General features: G+C 35.2%; 1 protein-coding gene across 4 annotated transcripts in view; it reads right to left on the reverse strand.

The window, feature by feature from the left end:
- The window catches only part of LCORL (ligand dependent nuclear receptor corepressor like), a 133,055-nt gene that overhangs the window by 42,027 nt on the left and 69,990 nt on the right, over positions 1 to 21,038 (reverse strand). For all 4 annotated transcript variants that reach the window (XM_012807456.2, XM_023515330.1, XM_023515329.1 and 1 more), the window contains exon 5: positions 1,401 to 1,652. In XM_012807456.2, coding sequence (XP_012662910.1) covers positions 1,401 to 1,652 — 252 coding nt within the window. The remainder of the gene's footprint in view (positions 1 to 1,400; positions 1,653 to 21,038) is intronic.

Genomic DNA, 21,038 nt, shown 5'->3' on the forward strand with positions numbered 1-21,038 from the left:
AGAATTGTTACTGTATATTTACTATATATTTAATTCTCACATTGTTCTAATGATTTCATTATTATTATAGTCAAATTAAAACGCAGATATTAAAACTCTGATAGGTAAAGCTACTTGTTCAAGTAACTTAAGTAGCAGACGTGGGACTCTGACCACAAGTCTGTTACACACTAAAGCCTATATTCTAGTTGCTTTACAACTCCCCCAAAGGAGAGGAGGTGTAAGGGAGTACAAAGCAAACAAAAAAATTCTAAAATCCTCTGCTTTCAACTTCCAAAATTCTACGTACAGATACTTTTTTCCCTTAGGCCATATACTATAGTTATCTTTGACATTTCTTTCTCTATTTTATATCTTATCTAATTATTATCTGAATTTTCTAAGATACTTCCACATAAACTCATGCAACCTAAAATTAGAGAAAAGGTGAAAATTATTCCCACATTTCAGCCTTCTAAATACTATTAATCTGTTTAACATACTGAAAAGGCTATCTTCTTCAAATACTGAGTATTGTGCTCTCCTTTAGAGCCTGAACTAATACCAATGCCTTTTGGAATCAAATTTGATGCCTGTTTTTTTTTTATGGCTTCAATGATGGACAACACTATCTCTAACCCATGTTAACAAAAGCTACTTTTCTCTCTTCTCCAGACAAATACTTACGTCCTCTACACACACTTAAAGGCTCTTCTTGATGTTCTTTGATTCAACTTTTTGACAAGTCTGACATGGCCTTTATCGTGAAAGATGTGTCTTTATGTAGTTATGACATAATCACATTATATTTATCACATATACTAACTCTTTGTTCCCATTTACATCATAAATGATAGGAAGGAATTATTTATCTTCCCAAGTACAAAAAACTGAACAGCAAGTGCATAATTAATGTTTTCAGCTGCTAAAATAATTCTTTCTTGTAAACATTTCTTTACTAGTATTCCTTAAGTTGTTTTTTTGGGCCTTCATAGTATACACTTTATTGTGAAAAGAGATGAGGAGCAACTCAAATCCCCTCTTTTATAAACAATTAAAGATGAAATACAAAAAAGAGCTGTAAATTTGCATTTCTCTTTAGTCCCTATTACACAAGCAAATTAAGTGATACCACATTTAAAATAAATCTTCCTATAAATATAAAAAGTTCTCTATATAGTAAAACATCTGTAAGTTGAACACCTGAGGGACTGTAACGAACTGTCAACATACAGAGGTGGTAAACACAAGGAACTAGGTCTACTGTACTGATACGTGAGTGTCCAGTCTATGAAAATTAGGTCAACTTAAGGAGGCAGTCAATGTAGAGGAGGCGGTCAACCATGGAAATTCTACTGTGTAGGTAACTTGAGGATATTAAAGCACAAAATTATATACCACATGCACAAAACAATTCTTACCTTGCTGAGTATTTTGTTCTTGCATTCGATTCACAGTGAGGTCTAAGGGGCCTTCCTGCTCTTCCTGGAGGGAGTTCTCTGCTTGATTCATTTGGATACTTTTACATATTAGGCTTGGTCCAATTGAACCATTTCTATTCTCTTGAATTTTACCACTTTTTGAAATGTACTCAATTGCAAACTGACGTATCATCTTTTTCATTAATTCCTGAGCAACTAAGGGAATGTTAGGATCACAGTTCTGAGGAAGATCTAGGGAAGAAATAAATATAATAATGATTAAAAAAGGAAAAATGCAAATTATCAATCTTTAAACTTATTTTACTGCAAATTAATTGAGTTCAGAAGTCTTTTAGATCAATCTATAATTGGCAATGTGGCTAACTGTGTTTCTAGTTAGCAACAGAAACCGTGTAGATTTAATTTTATGATAATATAGCCATCAAAACATGGCATATTTAATCATTTATTACAATTAAATATCCTCTGTCGCAAACTAAAATATAGATAACAAATTAGATGTAAAAACAGAACTTACTTTCAGAGTTTTAATATTCATTTGTGTATATTTGACTAGATATTAAAATATTTAGTATATGAACATAAATTGTATACATAAGTAACCATAACCAAGTGATTAGATTTTTAACTTTATATTAATAAAGCAAAAACATGCATTAATTATTTAAGAAAACATTTAAACTAGTAACTGTATTTGTCAAATTCCTCAATTCTATCAACTGCGCATTTCATACGTATCCTGAATGTCATCATCAGAAAAGTTCTTTTCTTTAACTTTTACATAGAAAAATTTCAAGCATAAGGAAAAAATTAAAGAAAAGTACAACGATACTGAGAGCTTCCATCAAGATTCAAGAACTATTATTATTTTGCCAAATTTGCTTTCTTTTTACTTATAGAACCACTGAAATCACAGAATCATGACATTTCACACCTAAACATTTCAGCACGCATCTCCTAAGATTCTCCTGTAAAATGATAAACCATTATTGAAGGTCTTAACCAATCCTTAATCCCCAAACAAGCAGACCAACTACAAGTATAAGGAAGTTTAGCAGTAATAAATAATTCCATGTGAATTTTGCTCAACAGGTAAAAACAATTGAATGATTTTATAGTAAGAAGTATGGGATAAGAACAGATCACTTACACACAGGGATGAATCAGTGATATAGAGTTTTGGTATTAGAGGTGGTAATGGCGGCTTATTTACACACGTTTCTGGCCTTCCTTCAATCCTTTTACTTACTTTGCCCCTTCAGAGTTAGTGAGTGATAAACTGGGAAGGATGACTAGGGATACCTGAGTAGACTCCTGACTTCTTCATAGAAATAAGCCTACTTCTGCAGGTACTAGTTCTCTGCTCCTTAAATGTCTAAACTCTTACCTAGGCATATCAGTATTTCGTGAACAGGTCTGCCCTGATTCAGGGCTGTCAGAGACTGAAGGGGTAAGTTTCCCCAGTTTTGTGTTTCAGTATTAGTTAACACAATTATCTAAAAGATTTGAAAGAAAGTCCTCTAACCAGTACCTATCACTAATAAGTCCTTAACTCTAAAATACTAAGTTTAAAAATATATAATTTAAAAGTAAAGAAAGGTAACTAATCACCCTCAACAACTACTATCATAATTGGTACGAAAATGTGCCTTAGGCTGATATAAGTCTTTGTGGTGCTGCAAAAATGCCAATATATTTGATCATAAGGTGCTATCTCAGACCTGCTGCAGATAATACATAATAAACATTAAATTGCCTCTTCTAAAACAAAGAATTTTAAATTGTAAAAAACATCTGAGAGAAGGGACTACAGCCTATAAGAAAAGTTAACATTTAGGCTTCACTTTTATTCTTTGGTTTAGAACCTAGCAGGGAAGAGGGGCACTGGAGTAAAAACTGAGCCACAGATTGGAATCTTAGCCATCTTTGTAAACATAGGCTAGTGGCACATTCTCTCTATGTTTTAAGTTTCTCTATTTATTAAAGTAGAACCTGGAAAATCAAAATATGGCCTGCTCAAAGGATATTGTAGAGATTATATAAGATTGTAGATAAAATATTTAATAATTAACTCTGTACCAGGCATATTAACAGTTCAATGTCAGCTGTTATCAGAGGTCACAGAGGAAGTAAGAGAAACAAAAAGATGCACACTAAGCACTATATTATTTAAATCACAAAATAGCAAATACATATGAGCGGTCATAAGCCTTGATAGAAAATGTATGTTATGAAAAAACTATGCATGAATTTGAAAATTTTCTTGCATCAAAATAAACTTGTACTAACTTGTCATCACACATTCAAACAGGTCCTAGCTTGAGGAACTAAGATGTCAGCTTGAAAAGAATTCCTACCAAAGCAATATGAATTCTACTAAATTTTAAGCAAGAACAAACATCAAATTTATGGTGAAGCCTGGATGGAAGAAGGGTGAAATTACTGGTACTTTACAAAAAGTTTGTGGGGACAATGCACCTAAAGAAATCAGCACTTCGCAAATGAGTACCTCACGTAGGAAAGAAGGAGATAATGTTGAAGATGAAGCCCACAGCAGCAGACTGTCCATATCAACTTGTGAGGAAAAAATTCATCCTGTTCATGCCCTAATTGAGTAGGACCAACAGTTAATAAGAAGCATAATAGCCAACACCACCAACATCCTTGGTGATTTAAGTTTACACAATTCTGACTGAAAAATGAAAGATGAACAAACTTCCCACTTGATGGGTTCTAAAACTGTTGAGCCCAGACCAGCTATAGACAACAGAGCTCTCAATGGAAATTTTAAACACATGCAATCAAGATTCTGAAGCATTTTTTCAAAGAACTGTACAGGCAATGAAACATGGCTTCACCAGAATGGTCCTGAAGACAAAGCATAACGAAAGCAATGGCTACCAAGAAGGCGAAGTGGTCCAGTCAAAGCAGAAGCAGACTAGTCAAAAGCAAGGGTCATAATGACTTTTTTTTTTAAATGCTCAAGGCATTTTGCCTATTAACTTTCTGGAGGGCCAAAGAACAGTAACATCTGCTTATTTTAAAGTATTCTGAGGAAGTTAGCCAACCACGAGCAGAAAAGTGCCTGGGAGAGCTTCGTCAGAGTCCTCCTCCACCACGACAATGCTCTTGCTTATTCCTCTCCTGTGACAGCAATTTTGTAAGACTCTCCATGGGAAATCATAAGGCATCCACCTTACAGTCCTGATTGGGCTTCTAGTGACCTCTGTTTTCTAATCTTCAAAAAATCTTTAAAGGGCACCCAGTTTTCTTCAGTTAGTAATGTAGAAAAGACCTCACTGACACAGGTAAATTCGCAGGACACTCAGTTCTTTAGGGATGGACTAAATGGCTGGTATCACTGCTTATAAAATGTCTTCAACTTTATGGAGCTGCTTTTGAGAAATAAAGTTTATATTTTTTATTTTCATCTTCCCACAAACTTTCTGAAGTCAGTATCTCTCAGTCCCTTTGATGTTAACCAAGAAGCCCAGGCAGAACAACTAGGCCTAAAGGGTTTGCTTTTATGTCTTGCTTTCTGTCACCCTAGTTCTGGTGGCTCAAAGTCTGACCCTACTTCACATCTGGTAACAAACTGTCCCAGAGGCCTTTCAGATAGGGCTTTCCTTTTGCGTGGAAAGCAAGTTACCTTGTGGTAACCAGGAAAACACAAAGGGTATAATTTATAAGCCCAAGTGATACATTCTTGGTCTAGAATAGATAGTATTAACACATATAACCTAACTAATTCCCCAAATAGGAAATTTCTCATTGCTCATTAGAGTTTCAAATATACATATCATTTATTGATTTTTACCTTTAGAAATCAATCTTTGAAGGCTTCTATGAACATTCTTCTCTACCTCTTAAAAAACCTAATCTGCTTTTTACTATGTATTTAAAGGAGATAACAGCTTTACTTCTAGGTATTATGGTTAATCATCCTGCCATTTACTGACTAACCTCACCATTTTATCAATTCAAAATGATAAGATTTGCAAGAAATGAACATACATAAAAAAGATATCATATAACTTGGGCTATACTTCAGGGCTTAGAGCTAAGTTTAAAAGACAATAGATAAGTCCTACGCTATCGATTCTACTCTTCTGCTTCCCTACTCACTTCTTGTCCCCTTTATGCTGTATTACAGACAGGTCCTTGGGTAAGACCAAAGAACTTGGAGAGAAAGGGAGAAACAAAGACAGTGCTTCTCAGCTGCTGATTGGTTAGTGAGCCTCTGGATCACCTGCCCAAGATGTCATAACAGCAAAAAAGCACAAACTGAAAATCTAAGTCAGGATTATAAGCTCAAATTTTTAAAAGGGTAGGACAAGTAATAAATAGTTGGCTAGAGGAAAGAATGTTGACACATGAAAACGGAGTTTACTGCCCCCAGGAAGATGGAAATACTTATTTTTGCTTTACCTCTTCTTTTTTCAAAGTTAACTAACTCAAAGTTAACTAACTCAAAAAGTTCAACAAGCTCCGTGTGGCAGCCAGCTCCAAGACAGTCAGTGATTCCTGCCTCCTGATATTATACTGCTGTGCATTCCCTCTCCAGCCATGTACACCAGAGCTGGTGGGTTCGAATCCAGCCCAGCCCGCCAAACAATGACAACTACAACCAAAAAAAATAGCTGGGTGTTGTGGTGGGCGCCTGTAATCTCAGCTACTTGGGAGGCTGAGGCAAGAGAATCACTTAAGCCTAGGAGTTAGAAGTTGCTGTGAGCTGTGACGCCAAGCACTCTACCCAGGGTGACAGCTTGAAACTCTGTCTCAAAAAAGAAAAGAAAATTATTAAATCAAAAAGAAACTGTTCATTGTTACCATGTATCTCAGAGAGATTATGAGTTTTGGATATCACAATAAAGATAGTGTAACAAATTTTTTGGCTTCCTACTGCATATAAAAGTTATGTTTATATTATACCGTAGTTTATCAAGTGTGCAAAAGAATTGTTTTAAAAAGTGGAAACATTTTAACTTAAAAAATATTTATTTAAAATTTCTTGAAAAACATTCTGACAATAATTGGAGTTGTAATCTTTTTGCTGGTGGAGGGTTTTGCCTTACTGTCGATGGCTGCTGACTGATGAGGGTGGTGGTTGCTGAAGGTTGGGTGGCTGTGGTTAATTTCTGAAAATACGACAACAATAAAACTGCCATGTCAATCGGCTCTTCCTTTCTTGAAAGATTCCTCTGTAGCACGTAATTTTATTTGACAGTATTTTACTCAAAACAAAAACTCAATTGGAGTCATTCCTTTCAAACTCTGCTGCTACTTTATCAACTCTGTTTATGTTAATATTCAAACTCCTTTGTTGTCATTTCAACAATCCTTAAAGTATCTTCTCCAGAAATAGATCCCATCTCAAGAAATCATTTTCTTTGCTCATCCATAAACAGCAACTGCTCATCTGCTGAAGTCTGATCATGAGATTGAAGCAATTTAGTCCCATCTCCAGTCTTCACTTTCCCACTCTAGTTCTTGTTATTTCCACCATGTCTGCAGTCATTGTCCCCACAAGTCTTAAACCTCTCAAAGAGAGCCATGAGAACTAGAATCGACTTCCTACAAACACCTATTAATGTTATTTTGACCTCCTCCCATAAATTGTGAACGTTCTTAATGTCATCTTGATTGATGAATCCTTTCTAGAATGTTTTTAATGTACTTTGCCCAGATCCATCAGATCCATTCTCTCTATGGCAGCTATAGCTTTACAAACCATTAATTCTTCTCTAACACTTGAAAGTTGAAATTACTCCTTGATCCCTGAGCTGCAGAGTAGATGTTATGCTAGCAGGCATGAAAACAATTTCCTTGGGTATCTCTATCAGAGCCTTTGTACAAGCAGGTGCATTGTCAGTGAGCAATTTTGAAAGGAATCTTTTTTGCTGAGTAGTATGTCTCAACAATACACTTAAAGTATTCAGTGAACTATGCTATAAACAGAGGTGCTATTACCCAGGCTTTGTCTTTCCATTTCTCAAACACAGGTAGAGTAGATTTAGCAAAATTCTTGCCCTAGATTTTTTGGAATAAATAACCACAGGTTTCTTTTCTTTTCTTTCTTTTCTTTTTTTTTTTTTTGAGACAGAGCCTCAAGCTGTCTCCCTGGGTAGAGTGCCCGTGGCCTCACAGCTCACAGCAACCTCCAACTCCTGGGCTCAAGCGAGTCTCCTGCCTCTGCCTCCCAAGTAGCTGGGACCACAGGCGCCTGCCACAACACCTGGCTATTTATTTTTTTTGGTTGCAGCCCTCATTATTGTTTGGGCGGGCCAGGCTGGATTCGAACCTGCCACCTTAGGTGTATGTGGCTGGCACCTTAGCCACTTGAGCCACAGGCACCGAGCCTAACCACTGGTTTCAATTTAAAGTCACCAGCTGCATTAACCCCAAAGAGTAGAGTCAACCTAACATTTGAAACAGGTCAAGCTAACATTGAAGCCAGGCAATGATTTCTTCTCCTTAGCTATGACTGTCCCGGATGCCATCTTCTCCTAATACTAACAGGCTGCTTTGTATACACTGAATATATGTTGTTTAGGGCAAGTACTTTCATCAACAGTCTTACCTAGATCTGGATAATTTGCTGCAGCTTCTCCATTAGCACCTACCTGGTGCTTCACCATTTTTGTGCTATGGAAATAACCTTTTTCCTTAACTCTCATGAAACAATCTCTGCTACCTTCAAACTTTTTTCCTGAAGCTTCCACACATCTCACAGCCTTCAAAGAATTGAAGAGATGTAGGGAGTTGCTTTGGATTAGATTTTGGCCTAAGGGAATGTTATAGCTGGTTTGATCTTCTATCCAGACCACTCAAACTTTCTCTGCATCTGCAATAATAATATTTAGCTTTCTTATCATTTGTGTATTCACCAAAGTAACATTTTTAAGTTCCTTCAAGACCTCTTCCTTTACATTTATAACGTGGCTTTTTGGTTCAATAAACCTAGCTTTTGTCCTATCTCAACTTTTGACATGCCTTCCTCATGAAGCTTAATCATTTCTATCTTTTAATTAAAAATGAGAAATGTGTAACTCTTCCCTTCACTTGAATACTTAGAAGACATGTAAGGCTATTACTGGCCTAATTTCAATATTGTTATGTCTCAGGGAAAAGGAAGGCCCAAGCAGAGGATAAGAATGCAGTAGTCAGAATGCATACATTTATTATGGTCAACCACGGGCATGCTTCATGATACCCCCAAACAATTACAATAGTAACGTCAAAGATCACTAATCTCACATCACCATAACAGGTACAACAATAATAAAGGGAAATCTGAAATATTGTGAAATTACTAGAGAGCGACACAGAGTGAACACATAACTGTTAGAAAAATGGTGCCAAGAGACTTGCTTGATGCATGCTTGCCACAAACCCTCAGTTTGTAAAAAACTTCACTATCTATAAAGCTCAATAAAGCATAATAAAATGAAATTTGCCTGTATTGACACAAAACTCAACAAATTGCTATCAAATAGAACCTAGCAACACCTAAAAACAACTGTACACCACATCTAAGAGGGATTTAGGCTAAGAATGCCAAGGTTAGTTCAACACATAAAAATCAATCAATGTCATACAACAAACTTTTTTTTTTTTTTTTTAAGAGACAGAGTCTCAGTTTATCACCCTCGGTAGAGTGCCATGGCGTCACAGCTCACAGTTGCCTCCAACTCCTGGGTTTAGACGATTCTCTTGCTTCAGCCTCCTGAGTAGCTGGGACTACAGGTGCCTGGCACAATACCTGGCTATTTTTTTGTTGCAGTTTGGCCAGGGCTAGATTCGAACCTGCCACCCTCAGTATATGGGGCTGGCATACTACCTAGTAAGCCACCGGCACTGCCCACAACAAACATATTAACAGAATACTAGACAAAAGCCATACAATATCCAAAAATGTAGAAAAATCCCTGAAAAAATATAATAATATCCTTTCACTATAAAAACACCAAAGATAAGGAAACATCCTCATCCTAATAAAAGGCATCGATAGAAAATCCACAGATTAACATCACAGTTAACGGTGAAAGACTGAAAGGTTTCCCCCTAAAATCAGGAACAAGACAAAGAAAGATTCTCTTATAATTTCTATTCAATAGTGTATAGACGTGGTCTAGCTAGGGCAATTAGGTGTAAAAAACAAATAAGATATCTATATCATAAAGGAAGAAGTAAGCCTCTGTCTTTCTCTAGAGATAACATAATTTTATATATGTATATTTGTATATAATCTTGTATGTATAAATTTCTAAGGAATCTGTACACAAAAAATAATATTAAGAGCTAATAATCAAGTTCATGAGGTTACAGGATACCAAATCAATATACAAAAATAAATTTTATTTAACACCAAAAATTCCAAAATGAAGTTAAGAAAACAATCACATTTACAACAGCACAATGAAAATATCTACAGTAATAAATTTTAGAAAGTGGAAGAGTTGTATATGAAAAATTGCAAACATAATGAATAAAAATATCCATATTTATAAACTGAAAAACTTAATAAAATTAACACAGTAACACTAGCTAAATTTGATCAAAAGAATCAACATGATCCCTTTCTAAATCCCAGTTACAAGTTTTGTAGAAGTTAGCAAGCTGATCCCAAACTCCATGTGAAAATGCATGTGATCCAGAACAGCCAAAAAAAAAAAAAGAAAAAAATTAATAAGGATTAACGAAATTGGAAGATTATCACTTTCTAATTTTAAAATTTACCACTTAGTACAATAGTCAAGACTAGTTTTCACTAGATTAAGAAAACATGCAGATCAATGGGAAAGAACTGAATCTAAAAATAACCCCATAGGTAGACAGTCAATTTATTTTTGATCAATACCTAAACAATTCAATGGAGACCAGAAGAGTCTGTCTTTTCAACAAATGCTGCTGAAACAATTGGTTGTTTATATGCAAATCAATCAATCAAAAAATAAAACATATGGCCACACATAGGTGTCTACTTAAATATTCACAACCCGAATGTCCCTCAACTGGTGACTGTATAAATAAATGTGGCATATCCATACAGCAGAGTATTTATGCAGCCATGAAAAACAAATGAAGAACTCACGTATACCACAACATGGATGAACTTCATAAACATGGTACGTGAAGGATGCCCATTGCAGGATACCTTTTATATAAAAAGAAATGTCCAGAATAAGTAACTCTATAGAGAAAAAAAGTACTTCAGTGGTTGCCAGAGTCTGACAAAGGGTAGGAGAAAAATGAGGAGTGACCGCTAATCTGCTAATGGTTAGGAGGTTTCTTTTTGAAGGTGATGAAATAATCTAGAATCAGATAGTACTGAAAGTTGCAAAACTTGGTGAATATATTAAAAACCAATTCGTTGCATACTACACAAGAGTAAACTTTATAGTATATGAATTATATTTCAATTTTTAAGAAAAGGAAGGAAAATTCAAAGGGTAGAAACTAGACCCCAGAAGGCAGAGCCAAAAACTGTAGAGAATTATTCCCAGGCATAAAATCTAATCAAAGAACTTCCAACACTGTACTGACCCAGTTGGATTTCAGAATGGCCATGCTGCAAGTCCCACTTCCTGTTTTCGAGTGTTTGTAGTGGTCGTCCTATGTCTGTCTCAACAGGGTATGTATGGGTAGATAATTTGTCTTTTTAGTTTCATAGGTCTGTAGATGAAGAAGAACTGTATTTGAAGTGCTATACTTAAGGAACCATACCCAAGTAACTTTATTTGCGCCAGGAACTGAATTAGATGACAAGAGTGTGGCCTTTGAGGTGATAAAACTTTTGGAGGTCTTAGGAAAGGACGAATGTATTTTATATCTGAGAGACGTATAAATCAATTGATACCCACCTCCTTGTATTTATGCCCTTGTTTTGTACCCTTCTACACTAAGAGGCAGCACTTAATGCCATTATTCAGCTAGTAAGAGGGCTAGAGGCTCTTCCTGGCCAGCACCAAGGTCTTGATGCTATTGTGTAGTTACTGCTAAGAGGTGCCATTGCTATTGTGTCTAGAATATTACAGTAGTTAAGCTAATAAATTACATGTGTCTGTACAAATAACATATATTTGAAATCATGAGTTCTTATTAACTCAAATACCAATCTAACACCACAGGCTCTTCCTTTCCCTCCCCCTTTCCATATTTTTATTCCTTCTCCTTATACCAAGTACTCTATCAGAATTACTACACCAAGAGCACTATAGACACCAAATGCACTAAAAAAAGTTCATAGTGTTTATCATTAGAATAAACTCACTGAAAGTACTAATTATTTGAGTTAAAGTTTCTTGTATACTATACATATTATCAATATGGTATATGATTAGGTTCATTTGTTTTTTTGTTTGCATGCCATCACAGAGTTCTCTCCCTTATCCTTATTAATTTTATTTTTGAAAATGTATAGAATTAACTCATCTCAATAGTCAAAACTCAAGAGATGGATCACTTATTTTCCTATATCTTTTTTTTTTTTCCCCCAGTTTTTGGCTGGGGCTGGCTTTGAACCCACCACCTCCAGTACATGGGGCCAGTGCCCTACTCCTTGAGCCATAGGTACTATATCTTATACAACATTTTCACTCCCAAAGTAATCAACTGTATTAGATTTCAGCTTATCTTTTTGGTAAGAACAAACAGACTTATGTGTTCTTATTTCTTCTTTCTGAAAAGTTAGCACACTATACATACTTCTGACTACTATACTTTTGACTTTGGCCTTTTTTCACTTAATACGTATTCAAGCAATGATTCTTATCATTTTATAGAGATGTTCTTTATTCTCTTTTGTAGCTCCATGGTAATCCATTGTATATTTCTACCATAGTCTAATCAACCTGTCTCCATGGATGGGTAGGTATACAGGAAATTTCTGATATTTCTATACTATAAATAACACGGTAATGAGTAATTTTGTGACTATTTTTATGTTGTTCACCAAATACCTTCAGATAAATTCTAAAAACTGGGTCAAAGTATAAATACATACACTTTTTTGGGTTTTTTTGAAACAGAGTCTCACTTTGTTGCCCTGGGTAGAGTGCTGTGACGTTACAGCTCACAGCAACCTTAAACTCTTGGGCTTAAGTGATTCTCTTGCCTCAGCCTCCCAAGTAGCTGGGACTACAGGTGCTGCCACAACCTTCTGCTATTTTTTTTTTCCTTTTTTTGGTTGTAGTCCTCATTGTTGTTTGGCAGGCCTGGACTGTATTCGAATCCACAAGCTCCAGCGTTTGTGGCTGGCGCCCTAGCCGCTGAGCTATAGGCGTCAAGCCAATACATACACAAGTTTTAATACATACTGCCTGTGATCTGCGTATGTCCCCCAAAACACATATACTAGAAACTGGATCCTCAATGCAATAGTTTAAAAGGTGTGGACTTTGGGAAGTGTTCAGATCATTAGGGATCTGCCCTCACAAGTGGATTAATACCTTTATAAAAAAGGCCTGATAGAGGGAGATGGCCCTTCTCTTGCCCTTCACCTTTTGCCATGGAAGGACATAACATTACTATTTTTCAGAGGATGCATTATCCAAGGCTCTGTCTTAGAAGCAGAGACCAGGCCCTCACTAGAACTGAATCTGCCAGTTTCCTATCTCTGGACTTCCCAGCCTCTAGCACAGCAAGAAATAAGTTTCTGTTCTTGAATCAAAGTAACTGTTTCCTCTTAGGTTTCCTAACAAAGTATCATCGGGGTTTTGGATTTTTGGCAATCTAACAAGAGAAAGGTGGAACCGTAGCATAATTTTAATTAGCAATTCTTTCCTAAATGTAAGGGCAAAGTGAATACCTTATTTCCTATGTGTAACAACACTCTGCTTGTACATTTCCTAATGGATGTTTGTCTTTTCCCTTAATTTTTAAAATTTCCTTAATAATATGAGGATTAAAATTACTCTTTACTATAAATTTCAAGTATTTTCTCCCAGTTTCACAGGTCTTCCAATTCTGATTATTGGGCTTTTTTGTTATAGAAATTCCTTTTTTTTAATGCATATTAATCTTGAAAATTTATTTTATTGCATCTGGACTTTTAAATCACAGAAAGTGACTTTGGAATTCACCAACGTTTTCTTTAAAGTAATGGTTATATTACTTTATATTTACATTTTTTATCTAATTGAAATTTAACCCTTACATGTAAGGGTTAGATCTAATTTTACTTATGTCCAATTAATTTTCCAGTTATCTTAAAGCAATATATTAAAAAATCCATTATTTCCCCAGAGATCTGAAATGCCACCCACTTCATATACAGATTTCCCCATGTAGGTAGGATTATTTCTTTTTTTTTTTTTTTTTTTTGCAGTTTTTGGCCAGGGCTGGATTTGAACCTGCCACCTCCAGCATATGGGGCCAGCACTCTACCCCTTTTGAGCCACAGGTGCTGCCCAGTGGGATTATTTCTGGGTAAGTTTGCCTGTCAATTCAGGCACCAGAGCCAGTTTTAAGTATAGAGGTTTAATGTCTTGATTAGCTCTACTAGCTTTTTTTTTTTTTTTAAAAAAACTTTCTCAAGTAGTTGTTTTTTCACATGCCAGCTCCCAAAGGGACATTGGTATTTCTAAAGTGATCCTACTAAATTTCTATATTAATTTGGGGAGAACTGAAATTTCTTGTATGTTGACTTCAAATTGTCTTTTACTGCCACTGTAAGTGGCAGTATATTTAATTACTATTTGCAATGCTCTTGAATGTTTGTTTTATATCCTGATACCACACTGAATTCTTTCACTATAAGTTAGTTTTATTGGTTTTATCAATTGCAAATAGAACTAGTTCTATTTCTTCTTTTCCAACTTTATGAATCTAAAACAGTTACCTCTTGTCTAACTGACTAAGCCCAAACCATGGAACAATGTTAAATAGTGGAGACAGAGTACAATAATGTCTTGTTCTGATTTTAGTGAGAATGCTGCCAGTGTTTCCTCATTAAATGCTATGTTGCATTTAAACCTAGGATATACGTTTTATTATGTTAAAGAGACACACACCTATTCCTGTTCTATCAAGTGTATTTATCAGGAGCACATACTGAATTGTGTCAAAGGTCTTCTCAGCATCAGTGGACATACACTTCATTTTTTGTTCCTCCTTAGGTTAACAGATGAGTTATATTAAAGGATTTCCTACAAGTGAACAATTTTTGCATTACTAGAATAAATCTCATGTGACTGTGATATATCATTTTCTTATTTAAGTGTAGAATTTTATCTCTGTATTGATATACGTGTGACTATTCTATAGCTGTGTGTGCAAACAATTTTATAAGATTTCTTTCTTTTTTTAACAGATAGGGTCTTACTCTATTACTCAGGCTGAAGAACAGTGGTGTGATCATAATTCACAGTTATGCTAAATTCCTGGGCTCAAGTAATCCTCCTGCCTCAGCCTTCCTGAGTAGCTAGTAAGACAGCTGCACACCACCACACCCAGCTAATTTTTTTTCTTTTTTTGCAGAGATCTGGTCTCCCTATGTTGCTCAGATAGGTAGGTCTCACATTCCTGGCCTTAAGGCAGTGATTCTCAACCTTCCTAATGCCAGGACCCTTTAATACAGTTCCTCATGTTGTGGTGAACCCCCAACCATAAAATTATTTTCGTTGCTACTTCTTAACTGTAATTTTGCTACTGTTATGAATCGTAACGTAAATATCTGATATGCAGGATGTATTTCCATTGTTACAAATTGAAAATAAAGCATAGTGATTAATAACAAAAACAACATATAATTATATATTGTGAAATATTTATTTCTAATTACAAATAAATGAAATTTTGTCTTGAAGCATGGTGTAGCAGGGGTAACAGTCTTAATACAACAACAGTAAACTACATTGCTACACTGTGCAACAGTATGTGTAAAAAGCCAACGTCAGTGCAAAGGTTGAGATTGCATCTGTCTCACCAAATCAGAAATTCTCGGGGCAGTCTTTGCAAGAGCACAACGAAGATCATCTTCCACATCAAGTCTACTTCTGTATTTAGACTTGATAAGCAACAAGCTGGAAAACCCTGTTTCACAAAGATACGTTGTTGGAAATGGAAGAAGGCAGCGCAACACAGTCTCAGACAGAACAGGATATGACTGTAAACACTTGATCCAGAATTTTGTAACTGGCATTGTAGAGAAATCAGTTCTCGCTGCATCGCTGTTAATAAGTTCAATGAACTCCTCTCGTGCTGTCTCAGGAACATCTTCAACTTTGACTGTGAATGGGCTTATGGCAAGTTCAAATGGGGTAGCAGGTAGATTTGGAAAGTATGATGAAATTTCATCTGCAAGCATGCGCAAGTGTTCTTTCACAGAAATTACCATCGTAATCCTTTTGTCTGGTTCAATGTCATGTTCTTCAAAGAAAGCAGATAAAGTAGGCAACATGTAAATTTTATTTTCATCCAATTTTTTTTGCCAAAGCTGAAGTTCCATTTGGAATGATCGGATCTTTTCAGACAAATCGAGGCATGTTGAATTTGGTCCTTGCAGTGATAAATTTAACTCATTCAAGATGGCAAAGATGTCAACCAAGTAAGCTATTTTCTGCAGTTCACTTTTATCACTGAAAAGTGCTTTGAACTGCGGTCTTGCTTTCTGATTAAAAAACGTTTTGAGTTCATTGCGAAGCTCAAAAATACGTTTTAAAACTTTTCCTCTTGACAGCCATCTCACTTCAGTGTGAAATAGCAGAGCACTGTCCAGCGCATCCAACTCACTGCACAGTTGCGAAAACAGTCGACTATTTAAAGTGCTCGCCTTTACAAAATTGACAGAACTTATGACGCTTTTCATTACTTCTTGTAACTCTTGTGGCAGCGTCTTTGTTGCTATTTGGCAGTGAATCAGACAGTGAGTTCCAATGACTTTTGGTGACTCATTCAGTACCAAACATTGAAATCCAGATTGACATCCTAACATAGCTGAAGCACCGTCTGTGCAAACACCACAAACCTTTTCCCAAGAGATCTTATGCTTTTTCAGAAATGAGCTAACTGTGTCAAATATATCATGTGCAGTAGTTGTCGTTTCAAGAGGTTTGCAAAAAAGAAATTCATCTTTAAAGTCGCCATCATTAATATACCTCACATAAACCAGTAACTGTGAGCAGTTTGCAACATCTGTAGATTCATCAAGCTGGATACTAAATATCGGAAGTGGAGCAGATTTAATCTCCTGGATTACCTGATCAAGAATATCAGCAGACATGTCATCTATTCTTCTGCGGACAGTATCATTAGATAAGGAAATTGCACTCAATTTCGTAACAAATTCGTCTCCAATCATAACTCGAACAATGTCTTTGGCCACTGGCAACAGTAAATCCTCAGCAATAGTGTGAGCTTTCATAGCTCTGGCGATTCTGAGTGCCACCAAATATGAAGCTTCAATGGCCGCTACGTTTTGTTTGTGGCACTTGCCACCAGTGTCAAGTCTGGCTTTCTTGAGTCCATCAGCTTTGCTTCTAAAATAGTTGGTATCCTTGTCAGCAAAGCTCGGATGCTTGCTATCAAAATGGCGTTTTAGTTTGTTTGGCTTCATAGATTCAGCTGATAGAACTTCACAACAAATAACACATTGTGGTTTCTCAATTCCTGCTGTAATTATTGAGGTAAAACCATACTGTAAAAAATCCTCACTATATTTTCTTTTCTTAATGTTCTTCTCTACATGATCCATTGTCGTGGGATGGTTTGCTAATGAAAATAATATATAACAATAGCTTTAATAATGCAAAAGATGATACATGGCATAGTTCAGTCAATATAGTTCATTAAAGTTTCCTATGATTTACCATTCTGTGTTGTTTTTTTTACATACTTGTTACTATCACAAGGGAGCAATATTCATATCAACCATAGCTGAATATAAAAAGACCTATCAGCATCCAGATTAAGTTCCCAGTATAGATTTTTTTTTCTTTGCAGTAGTAGATGATTTTACAGTACATAATTTTACATTTACCCAGTAATTATAATTCATGAAGTATCATTTTACCTCCAGTACTGCTGCTTTCAACACAGTAGCTGCTTTTAACAGAGTAGTTGCTTTCTACACAGTAGCTTTTCTACACAGCAGCTGCTTTCTATATAGTAGCTGCTCTCTACACGTGTGACTGGTCCACATAAATACATTATGGCGACAACCCTGTCACATACACCTGTATTTGTACAGGGTGTGATGGGGTTGTTGCAATGATGTGATCATGCCAGGTACTTGTAAGTGGGCATATCTGCATGTGGGGGACCCCCCTGGAGACAGATAGAGGAGCGCCAGTCTCGGTTCCTAAGACCATCGGAAATATGTGTTTTCCGATGGTCTTAGGCAACCCCTGTGAAAGGGTTGTTCGACCCCCAAAGGGGTCACGACCCACAGGTTGAGAACTGCTGCCTTAAGGAGTCCTCTGGCCTTGGATTCCCAAAGTGCTGGGATTATAGGTATGAGCCACCCACCATGTCGAGCCAGCCAAGATATTTATCTAGATGAATGCCATACTCAAAAATGATTTTGAAACTGCTTCTTTTCTATGTTCTAGAAAAACAAATGAAGCATTCAGAGTATCTGATATTAGAAGTTTTAGTAAAACACTTTGAAATGTTCTGGGTTTGGAGCTTTAAACTTTCTTGGTATCTTTTTCTATTTCTCCTGAAAATGGTCTATTTAAGCTTTTTATCTCTTCTGGAATAATTGTAACAAATTGGATTTTCCAAGGAAATATAGAAAGATAATGTTTTCAACAGTGAGGGAACTAAACACCTATGTGCAAAGAAAAGAACCTAGACACAGATCTTATACCTTTCATGAAAATTAATTCAAAATAGATCATATCTCCAAATGTAAAATACAAACCTTATCCACTAGAAGGTAATAAAGGAGAAAATCTAGGAGACCTTGGGTTTGGCAATGACTTTTTAGATAAAACAACTATTTATATAAAACACCTATTTCCCTAAATGAGTTGAAAATTTGTGTCCACATATAAATATATGAATGTTTATAGCAGCCTTATTCGTAACTGCTAAAAACTGGAAGAAACCAAGACACTCTTCAATAGGTAAATGAATAAACAAACTGTGGTACATCCAAAGCATGGACTATTATTCATCAATAAGGAAATGAGCTATCAAGTCATGAAAAGACACAAAAGAATCTTAAATGCATATTACCATGTGGAAAAAGGGAATCTGAAAAGGCTACATGTTGTATGACTCCAACAATATGACATACTGGAAGAGCCAAAACTATGGAGACAGTAAAAAGATCACCCTTTGCCAGGGGTTTGTGGTTACAGTGGAGGGAGGGAGTGAAACTATTGTGTATTCTACTGTAATGGATACACGGCTGGGCACTGGCAAAACCTACAGACTCATACAACATACATAGAGTAACCCAGTGTAAACTATAGACTTTAGTTAATAATTTATAATTGAAGAACAAATATTGATAACAAATGCAACACACCAATGAAAAATATCAATGGGGGGAACTAAGGAGTGGGAGGAGAGGGAGTGAATGGGAACTCTTTGTACTTTCTGTTCAGTGTTTCTGTAAACCAAAACCTGCTTTAAAAATAAAACTTATTAATTGAAAAAAAAGAACAAAAAATCAAATTAAGTGAAAATTCATGGTATGATTTCACAGATTTTTTCTTTAAAAAACCATGCAGTAGATGGCACCAGAGATCCTTTAAAGAATCACAAGATGCACTGTACTATTCACAATGTTTAGTTTTGATATTTATATATGATTTTGAAATCCTATTTATTCATTAATGAATAACAAAACTGATACTCTGAGAAAGGTTTGTCGAAGACAAATTTAGTTGCTAAGTTTTATCAGTCCATAGTAGGTAAATAAACACGGAAATATAGGAATACAGACTTGAAGAATTATACAGCAACAGTTATTCTACATTAGGGGTAAATTTAAAAGGTGCTATACAAAGCTATTTAAAAGCCAAGTTCCAACTTACATTTTGAAAACTATGTAGCACATTCATTTGACACTTTCCTGAATACTAGTAATTACCTCACTAGTAAATTGTTTTTTTTTTTTTTCTATAGGTTAAACACACTATCAAGGTATTTTAAAATTTATTTTCTCTCCAGGCAGGAAGAGAATAGAGTATTATGTCTTTCTAAAAAACAGAGGGTGAAAATACATTAATTACCCACCCGTCAACTAATCACCCACCCACCAACATTCTAACAGATGACTCAATATGAAGTTTTATTAGAAATAATAAATGATGTAATTCTGATTTATAAAACAATCTTCATCTTCTTAATTTATATCACTAAAAAGTAGTTTTACTCGGGTCTCCATTTATTATGTACTTTCCCCATTAATGAAGTCTCAATATTATAAACTGCCACATGGGGAGAGACAGAAGAAAGAAAGGAATCAAAGTAGTATCCAGACAGAAGAGTAAAATGTATTTGTTCTTCCAGATTTAGAGTTCAGTTTAAAAAAAAAAACAAATTATCAACTATGGCAGCACTGAAATAATATAAATCAAGTATATTAATGGTAAATGACCACTATAGACTTTTGTACCTTGGTAAAGAATTACTACTTAACATTTATTTCTATAAAAAAAATTACTCAGAGTTCCAAATGAATTAGTTAATAAATTTTTAGAACATAATTTAACTGCAGTTGAAGAAAAATAAATACATGGAATAAAATTAAGCCTAGGTACACAGTAACTGAAAACCTATTTTCAAAGCAAATCCCCTGATTTTGTATTACTGGGTAATAAAAAAATGTGGCCACTGAAAGATCTGATTTGCCCAGAAATAAATGTATTAATCTTAATACATTTAACAATCTTAATACATTAACTTGTGAGAATAAACCATACACTTACATCTTAAGATATACACCTTGGATAATATATAAGCATAATGATTTTCAATCTTTTATATATAATGTAATCTATTTTTTAATTCAAAGGCATGCCAATAAGAGATAAGTAGCTTGGTCTGGCAAATTTTATTTATAAACAATAATATTGATTTGATCCATATATAAAGAATTCTTTTTAGGTGATTTGCAGTCTTATTGCAAGTAAATGTATGATTTTTAAGACTTTCTGAAATGTTAAAAAGTACCTTCTGGACTCTCATCCACCTTTCAAGACCACTAGAATTCTGGATCTACTGAATTTTAGACAATATCTAATCCACTCTTATAATTTTACAGAGAAGGAAATAAAGATCAAGTCAGAGATAGTGGCAGAGCTTAGGAAACTGGTTTCAACTCTGAGGGAAGTAGTCTTTTCTACCAAACCATGGGCTTTTACTTACAAAAACACTAGCACAAGTTATCTCTCCTTCTTCAAATCTATTTGGTTCTTGAGCATGTATCAATTTTTGAAAGTTTAGGTAGCAAGGGATACTATAGAAGCTGATTCTATTTCCTGAGCTTCCCACAACAACAAAAAAATTTATTTGAAAAGATATCTAAATTTATTAAATTACTGAGTTCAGACTATAAGAATTCAAGTAGAGAGGGATACCTATATTTTGTAAGAAGGTAAGTGAGAAAAAAAATCTAACACATCATTTTCCTTTTTGTGCTTATGTCTATAAATGTATCTC

Source organism: Otolemur garnettii, unplaced genomic scaffold (assembly GCF_000181295.1).
Source record: "Otolemur garnettii isolate 467f Iridium unplaced genomic scaffold, OtoGar3 scaffold00069, whole genome shotgun sequence".
In the NCBI taxonomy this organism is placed as follows: Eukaryota; Metazoa; Chordata; class Mammalia; order Primates; family Galagidae; genus Otolemur; species Otolemur garnettii.